At 41.0% G+C, this 9,579-nt stretch overlaps 1 protein-coding gene across 3 annotated transcripts in view; it reads right to left on the bottom strand.

Moving 5' to 3' along the window:
- Positions 1 to 385: 385 nt before the first annotated feature.
- TBCEL (tubulin folding cofactor E like) overlaps positions 386 to 9,579 on the bottom strand; it is a 75,186-nt gene continuing 65,992 nt past the window's right edge. For all 3 annotated transcript variants that reach the window (XM_068989419.1, XM_068989418.1, XM_068989420.1), the window contains exon 8: positions 386 to 4,350. In XM_068989419.1, coding sequence (XP_068845520.1) covers positions 4,032 to 4,350 — 319 coding nt within the window. In that variant the 3' untranslated portion in view covers positions 386 to 4,031. The remainder of the gene's footprint in view (positions 4,351 to 9,579) is intronic.

The raw sequence follows: 9,579 nt of genomic DNA, 5'->3' as shown, positions 1-9,579 counted from the left end.
TTTCAAAGGAAAGAAGTGTCCTTTGGAACACTGTCACAAAAGCTTAATTCATCTAAATGAGATTCTTACTCAAAAAGGGGGATGCCAAATATCTCAAAGATGGGTTTTTATTTTTAAAAGAGCATGTTAGAAGTATAAAACTTTGCTAACAAAAAAGTAATATTTCCTATGAATTCTTTGTTTTGCAGCTTTAATCTCTAACTTTGGCAACAGACTAAATTTCTTAAGCTGATCAGATTCTTACCAACTTAGGCCCAGTTCCCCAGAGGACTCAACCAGAGCACTATCATCGACTTTTTGATATATAAAAATAAACGTACTTTGACGACACAACTCCAGGAAAAAAAAATCAGAACACAAAGAGAAAGTGGACTTGGATTTTTAATTTTTTTAAAGATTATCTCTCTATATATATATTAATAAAAAGTGCAAAGAATAGACCTTCATGTTTAAATTATATTCTAAAATAAAATATATATATTTCCATTAACTGCAGGAGACAACTGGCAAGTAAAGAGCCTGAGAGAGTCCAGTCCCTCTCCATCACTACAGTGGATACATATTCGAAGGAAGCACCTATGAAAAATAGAGTGTTCACAACACACCTGGTAACACAGAGAGCTTCTGGGTGTTCTTGGAAGCAGTTGGTTTGCATTTGCAATCCGACATGAAATGAGGGGAAAAGTCAAATTCATCAATGGAAAGGACATTGCTTAGAACAATCTGTTATTCTGTATTCTGTTTTATTTGCCCTGGAGCCTAGCACCTCGCATGGAGCAAGCCACCCTCAACACATGGGCTCCTAAAACCTGTCACCTGCGTGCCTCAAACGGTGACGAGTTACTGGTGTAACAAGTCGTCCCTGTTCATAACACTGCTGATTTAGCAACATAGCTGAAACATTTGGTTAGAACTGAACTTTCCTTTCTTTTTAAGGAAACAAACTTTTAAAACATAGCATCATAACATTTGGCTCTGTTACATACAGCTGGTGTTTCAGGCTTATTTTCACCAAAAGGTCTTAAAGGAACAAGGGTTACATAATATCTGCTTTCTTAGGTATTTACAGTCACTGTGGCAATAGGTTACAGAAACAATAGAAACTTTCAATAAGAAAAAAAAGATACATGACTCTGAACTTTTTTTTTTTTAACCCAATGTGGGATATTTCAACAATTCAAATTCAAAAATTTATTTCCACTGTGGTTTCAGCAGCTCCATGCCCACATGAAAAGGATGCCTCAGTTTTGACTTGGTTTTCTTTTATTTCTCCTTTCCTTTTTCATAACTGAAAAGAATTTCTATTTTTGAAAAGGTATGTTCTATACACTGTGTCTGTAGCAACATTATCTGTAATACTGGCTATGACAGAACTTTGCTTCATAAATGTCAATGATATGCTCTCGCTGAATCTGGATGAAGTTAACATTAAAACACAGATAAGCTACAATCAATTATGCATAACTTGTTGACTCAAAAATCCATGGTCTCTCTTATCCTTCTTTTTGGCCTGTTATAAAAATAATTTTGGTTACAAGTGTCTACACAGCACCAATTTTATTTCAAGAGCAGCATCTTTACTTGGCTACCCAAATAAGTCTACATGTATACATGCTCAAACAGCTTTTCTCATTTACTTCTGTTCTGTAACTCTAAAAGAGTGATAATTGCATTAGATCTTGTCTCAATCAAAAATCATTTAGCAATTATTAGAACCATCAATTACTATGTCCCCCAAATACCCACGGCCATTGAGTTAAATGAGAAGTTCCCTTGACATGCAACTGTGTAATTGGAGAATTACGCCTGCAGCTGATGGGCACTGTGTTCTGTAACAGCAGAAGGAACAAGTCTCTAATAGTAAAAAAGCATTTTCATAAAACTTTGTCATATATAAAATAATCTTATTAATTGTTACTATTTCACTGATGATTAAAGCGTAACACAGGTGTTCGCTCTGCTTTTTGCTGTGAGACAGTCGTGGGTCATACAACCTTAAAAAATAAGAGCTCATCTGTTTCCCAGGCTGACAAAAGCGATGGGCTCAATTACACTGTTTCTCTCTCATACTCATTTGCACTCACACGCACGTACACAAAGCACCCACAGTTTTAATCGTCATGACACTGTTGCCACACTTTTTCCCACCTCCAAAAATCTGTCAGGAAAATGTGATTGCAAAATAATTATTCTTGTCTATACCCCACCTGGATCTCCATTGTTCATTTTTATGATTTTGAAAGATAAAGTTTGCAGCAGCAGGAGAGCTGGCCTCATTCATCTTCCTAAACCCTTTGGTTTCCACCTTCAACATTACGGTGAATGTAGATTTGACCCAGCAAGCCTGGGTCAAAGGCTTTACAGATACTGAACCTGAAGTGCATTAAAGAGAATAAACACCTGCTATTGTGGCCTAGGATGACTGAAAAAGTAGCAATAATAAACACAACTTTGTCTCTGAGAAGGGTTTTACAAGAGTCATCTAAACATTTCGTGAGAATCTAAGAGTTTGTAGAAGCGATGGAATCATGTAACAAAGGTCAAAAGGTCAAATGCAATCAGATAACAATTACATTCTTTGAAAAATACTTCATGTGCACACTTTCTGCCCCAGTGGCACTAAGTCCTTCTCAAGTCTCCCATCGGTAAATGCAGTGGATCCAGAAAAACATATATCAAAGAAAGAGACCACACTGATTAACAAGGGAACAGAAGAACAAGCCAAAAGAGGTCAGAGCAGGTAAGGACTACCTTTTAAAGAGAAGTGCTTTAAATATGATTGTGCAAAAAACATAACTTGGAGGCAAATCTGAAGTTTTGACAATTATACTTTACTCAGAGATTAGTCAGAGCTGTTCTCCTGTAGGGGCAACTAAGTTGAAACATAAAAAGAATTGTTTAATTATGACATCACAAAATCCCAGGGAAGAACTGGGAATCAAAGATCCCGTTGATGAAAATTTCCCACTTCTTCTAATGCAAGGTGTGAGAACAAGGACTTCAAATGATGCCAGGCAGGAAAGTCCTGATACACTTTCTCCCATATCCCCTCTACGTTGACTCCCTCACACATACTACCAAGAGTTTATTAGGTAACTCTTAGCTCTCCTGGCATGTATATCCATTGCACTATTGAATTCTTCATAAAGTCAGGCCTCCATTCCCAATAAAGTAATGAAAAAGATAGATATGAAAAAAATACATTCAAAAAGCAAAAAGCAAAGCACTCTGGGATTTGACCTATTTCATGCCAGTAACAGGTGATCTACTGGGGGAGGAACATTAAGACCGAGACAGTCACACACACAGAGCTGACTGCTCGTGCCTGCGCTTCCAGCAGCCGGTGTCCCCTCACGGACTCTTCTTCCAGACCCTAACAGAACTAAAGGTTCCAACTGAGTACCTGAGATCAGAATCAGGTTGAGAAACGCTTGAAACATGTGAAATTATTTCAAAATGGAGAAATCAAGGAAAAAACTTACCCAGGTTGAGAAATGAGAAGTTAGGTATGGACAGAATAAAACTATTGGGCAAACGTGCAGACACAGGTCAAAAGGAAAAACTGAACTCAAGAAGGAAAGGAGAGAAGGAGGGGAAAGTGGAGGAACTGAGAGAGACATGCCGGCCCTTCCTGGGAAGACTCCTTATCTCCTGATTTAAGCGCAAGATGCCCTCCTGGGGGGACGCACTGCTCACACCAGCATCACAAGTGTACCTAAGTGGTCATGACGACCAAGCGGCAGACAGATCCCCGTGAGCACAGCTAGACGTCAGCACTGCCCAGGCATCTCTCATGAGGGTGGGCACAGGGACTGGGGATGTGGCCAATTCTGGTGGCAGAGCCAAAGGAATCAGTGGTAGAAAGTACCAAAAGCAGCCCCGTAACCCATTTTAGAGGGAAATATACAAAACCCCCCAAAACCTAAACAAAACAAAACTAAACAAAACAACCTTCTCCCTCCTGAAGAAAACCTCATGGAACAAATGCCCTGCAAGTCCTAATGTGTGTGTTCTCACAAGGCTGGCGGAGGTTATTTTGTCTTGGATTCCACAAAAATTTTGTCTCCATCCCTAATGCCAAAAGAATGCAAGGCTCGAGAGCTGTACTTCATTTCCTCTGGGCCAAAGGGTGCTTCATGGTCAAAATAGTAGAGAAGCATGCTGCTCGTGGGTAACTGAACTAGAGTTTTCAATTGTTTCTTTAGTTCTGCAACTGTTTGGTCCAGACGAATGCTCATCTCTTCCACCTGGTCGTTAAAGTGGACTTCTACTTTCGCACTGCTCTGGGGTCTCAGGTCCACTTCTGCCAAAGGCTCCAACTTCCCATATTTTGTGATGAGTTCATGATACCTAGAAGGGAAAAAAAAAAGCAAAACAGTGATAGCCTAAGCCACCAGCGCAAGAACTCCTGACTTCTTCAGAACTGCAGGTAAACTACTGTTATTCTCAACACCTTTCTAATATCCTAGTCTAATATTATATCTGCTTACCTGCCTACCTATCGACTGTGACTATGTGCAATCTGTGATCTGATATGGTTGTCTCCTTGAAATTTCAGTAAAACCCCATCCTTGCAGAGAGGGGGTTTCTTCTAAAGATGGCTATCATCCTGCTGCTAATAATTACGGAAGAATACGCTTAGAGAGGAGAGGAGAGGAGAACCTAATAATTATGGAAGAATACGCTTAGAGAGGAGAGGAGAACCTAAAAAGGCAGACAATACAAAGGTTACAGACAGAAATCAGTCACTGTGTAGAACCCACTTGCTTGGGCATCATCATCAAGGTGTGTAGATATCTAAGCCCGTGTTTTTTGGTAATAGCTAGAAAGATGGACATAGACCAGCAGCTTCTGACCCTAGAGAAGCCATAACTTACAAACAAAAACACTGTTGTAAAAAATAGTTGTATATTAGCTATTAACACTGATTTTTCAGTGATCCTTTGTTTGAATGGTCCTGCCTAGCCTAGTTGACTGTAATATAAGGAGTTTGTGGAAGAATCAAGAATATATTCCTGTAAAAAAGTGGTAAATAAGGTCCGTCTAGTCAAGGCTATGGTTTTTCCTGTGGTCATGTATGGATGTGAGAGTTGGACTGTGAAGAAGGCTGAGCGCCGAAGAATTGATGCTTTTGAACTGTGGTGTTGGAGAAGACTCTTGAGAGTTCCTTGAACTGCAAGGAGATCCAACCAGTCCATTTTGAAGGAGATCAACCCTGGGATTTCTTTGGAAGGAATGATGCTAAAGCTGAAACTCCAGTACTTTGGCCACCTCATGCGAAGAGTTGACTCATTGGAAAAGACTGATGCTGGGAGGGATTGGGGGCAGGAGGAAAAGGGGACGACTGAGGATGAGATGGCTGGATGGCATCACGGACTCAATGGACGTTGAGTCTGAGTGAACTCCGGGAGATGGTGAAGGACAGGGAGGCCTGGCGTGCTGCGATTCATGGGGTCGCAAAGAGTCGGACACAACAGAGCGACTGAACTGAACTGAACTGAACTGAACTGAGGGATACAAGTTCCCTGATCAAGGCAAAGATACTAGGAGAAAAGTGAATTATGCAGGTGGGACCAGGGCCTAAGAGGACAAGTTTCCCATGTGGAAAATCTTGTCTCGTCTGCCAGCTTTGGAGAATGTAGGTTTGATCTCCCTGCGGAAGCTGAGCAGTTTTCTACAAACCAGAGAGGGGGAAAGTCCTGAAAAAGATCTGATATTAGCTTTATTATAACCAAGATTTACTGAGGTTAATTCTGGATCAGAACACAGTGGTCATAAGCTTGCTACTCCCCCACGTTCTCCACCCTACTTTGGCTTTAACTCAGTTAAATCAGTGTTGTAACTAGGTTGGTAGAAAACTGAAGCTGCAGTAAGACCTCTGTGGTCAGGGATGGAGGCAGTCATTGCCATGAAGCGAGGGACCAGGTAAAATAGCACCGGTCTTGGAGTCAGAAGAGCTGATGTCAGAGTCTTGACTTATAATTTGTTGTGTGACTTACCAACTCATTCAATCCTTTCGTATCTCAGATTCCTCACTAGTAAAACTGGGATAATAAGTCTGTTCTTCCTACCTTATATGACAGTTGTGAGGCTCATACAAAATAACAGATGAGTAAGAACTTGGCCACCTCATGTGAAGAGCTGACTCAGTGGAAAAGACCCTGATGCTGGGAGGGACTGGGAGCAGGAGGAGAAGGGGATGACAGAGGATGAGAGGGCTGGATGGCATCACCGACTCTATGGACATGAGTGTGAGTGAACTCCGGGAGTTGGTGATGGACAGGGAGGCCTGGCATGCTGTGATTCATGGGGTCACAAAGAGTTAGATACGACTGAGCGACTGAACTGAACTGAAGAACTTGTAAATTCTAAGTCCATATACAAAGAAGTAGTAAGACTCCATTCCTGCTGTCTAGGACTTGTATTATTAAAACACACATACCCTTTAAAAAATATATGACTGAAATCTATTTAGGAAGGACTTCTCTGAAAAGATGGTGGTATGGTGAAACACCTTACAGGAATTTCTCCCAGGTCTTGGACCCCAAATAATATTTTTTAAGGGTAAAATATTACCACCAGCAACTCATACAGAAAAAGAGGGAACAGTCTCATTGAAATAGCCTTTTAAAAGGAACCAAAAGCTTTGTGCGATATGGTTTTGTTAATAAGCAGGGATCCTAATTCAACCCCTAGAAGACATTATGGAGAAAGAAGGTAAGGAAACAAAATCCTTACCAAGGTCAGTACCTTCAGTGCACTGACCAACACTTTTAAATCTAGAGCAAATGGGGCTGAAGGAGAATGGAGTCAGCTAGGAGGAAGACTAAGGACATCCCTCAGGGGTCAGACGGCACTACTCCCCACTGCCAGTATGTCAGGATCTCAGCAAGGAGAAACAAAACCAAACAAAACCGTCCACAGAAACAAAACACAAAACCACCAGGACTTGAAGTTTTCCAAGGCTCCAAGTTAAAAAGGCAAAATGACTCAAAGTCCAAGGGTATCTTTCTGTTACTCAGTCTCCTAGCGTATTACAACTTCAAGTAAATAAAACTAGGTTATGATAATTTAACAAAATCTTGGGAAAGATAGCAGAACCCAGGCGTCAAATAAAAGCTGAACCCAGTTCTACAGATGTTTTCCCTTCAGACTACAGGAAAGTAGATAGAATTGTAACACCCCAGACTCTCAGACTCTGTCCAGGAGGGAAAAAAGAAACAGTGGTGAGGGGTCAGGAGTCTACTTAGACCATGTTTCAGTAAAGACATGGTCCAGAGAGAGGGACTCACTTTTAAGCATAAGCAAGAAGATAAGACAAAGAGGCAACTAAGCACATACCACACAGCAAAAGGAATAAAAGAGAGAAACACATAAATAAAAGGCAGAGGAGAACTCGATCTCAAAGAAAACATCTCAATGAAATGAAAATGCCCCACAGATACTCTAAGGTGCAGAAATTAATAAGTGCATTAATATCATAAAATGGGAGCTCAAAGATAAAGGATAAGCAGCAGAATGGGATGAAAAGCGAGATTTCAGCACCAGTGAAAGAGACTGAGCAAAATAACACATTTCCTACCAAATAAATAAATTAGAAAGCATGACCCAGGAATATTATACCTCACCAAGTTGTTTTTTTTTTTTTTCTCCCCAGAAATAAGCTCAACAAGCAAACTTAGGGAATACAGCACCCTCGAGTCTTTCTGAAAAAGAAAAACACTAGTCAACAATGAGATTAAAGAACTAGTGGTAAGCCCTGAATCTATTTAAATATAAAACTAAAACTTAATATTATAGCTATATAATTCTATACTTATTTATACTTGACATTATAGTCAACTGAATTTATCTCAAGCATAAACATATTTGTATACAAAATTATGGCCCATGTGCAGAAATTAGCCTATGTGTTACAACTGGTCAAGTCTACCTACAAATTAAATGACCTATAAATTAGGACACTCTAAGGTCTTATAGTTTTCTCAAACTCGACAGGTCCAAAGATAATTCATTGTTGCTCCCCAACCTTCTTCTCTTCTAGTCTTTCTTATCTCAGTAAATGGCACCAGAAACTATCTAATCATCCCAGCCAGAAACTGAACAGTTGTCCGGATTCCTTCCTATCTCTCTTCTCCACTTCTCCCACTCATCAATTGCTGTGTCATACTAATTCTATTCCTAAATATTTCATGAGTCTATCTGCATCTCTTTGCCCACTTGTCTTGTAAATTCAAGACACTATCATTAATAACACAGATTGCCACAGCTTTCTTTGGATGCATAAGCTGGATGAGTCTCCTCAGTATTTGTTCCAACCTCATCCTAGAATGCATTTCTATACTGCAAAGATGAAAACTACATTTACCACCCTTCTTTTCAGGTGAGATTTAACTTTCATCAATCTCATTCAACAGCCCGGAGAGAGAGAGAGTGGCTCTAGCAGACGTGGGTGGGAACAGCTTGGTTAGAGGCTTCCTAATGATCAGATGGTGGTTCACATAGTGTGTTCCTGCAGTCAACTCCCTGGCAGCAGCTTACTGGTCTCCAGGTCACAGCTAAGGGGGTGTGATCCACCCCAGGGACAGCAGCTTCCTGAGTCTCCCCTTATCTGGTGCCAGTGGAGGAAGCAGTGCCCTTGGTGGCCTAGTTCTGCAGTACCCCTCTAGAGATAATCCTAGGGAGGCAGCCCTTCTTCAGGTTCTATAACATCTTATTCCTTGTATCAAATCCCGTTCTTCTTACAATAGCTCATGTGGCTCCTCTTACCTGAATCTCAAATGATATTCCTTTCAATGGTTTCCCAGGACCTTAGAGTGGCTCCCCAATTACTCTTGTCTATATTATAGCCAAAGTCATTGTTATAAAACACAAAGTTGACCACAACATTCTTCTCTTAGAATCACATACGACACAGAGAATAAAGTCTTAAGTCTTCAATATGATTAAGATGGGCAGACTTTTGTCTATCCCCAGTCACCTCCATTCCCTGGTGTTATTCTCAAGATTATATCATGCTATGTGGCATAGCTGATCCTAAAATAGGGAGATTAACTGGATGCTTATGTGCATGCTTGGTCGCTTCAGTTGTGTCTGACTCTTCACAACCTTATGGACCGTAGTCCACCACGCTCCTCTGTCCAAGGGATTCCCCAGGCAAGAATACTGGAGTGAGTTGCCATGCCTTCCTCCAGGGGAATCTTCCCAACCCAGGGACTGAACCCACGTCTCTTACGTCTCATGCATTGGCAGGTGGATTCTTTACTACTAGTGCCACCTGGGAAGCCCAATAACTGGGTGGGGCCTAATCTAATCATATGAGCCCCTAAAAGCAGAGAGACTTCTCCAGCTAACAATAGAAGAGGAAGTGAGGGAGATTCCAAGCATGAGAAGGACCTGATATGAGACTGCTGGCTTGAAGATGAAGAGAGGCACATGGAAAGCTTGAGAAGAGACAGAATTAAGCGGCCATCCTGAACAAGCCTGAAAGGAGACGCTTCTCCAGAACCTCCAATAAGGGACACAGCCCTTTTGACTGACTCCTTGATTTTGGCCTTGTGAGACCCTAAGCAGAGAACC

Source organism: Capricornis sumatraensis, chromosome 16 (genome assembly GCF_032405125.1).
Source record: "Capricornis sumatraensis isolate serow.1 chromosome 16, serow.2, whole genome shotgun sequence".
Classification (NCBI taxonomy): Eukaryota; Metazoa; Chordata; class Mammalia; order Artiodactyla; family Bovidae; genus Capricornis; species Capricornis sumatraensis.
This window is presented reverse-complemented; position numbering and strand designations above follow the sequence as displayed.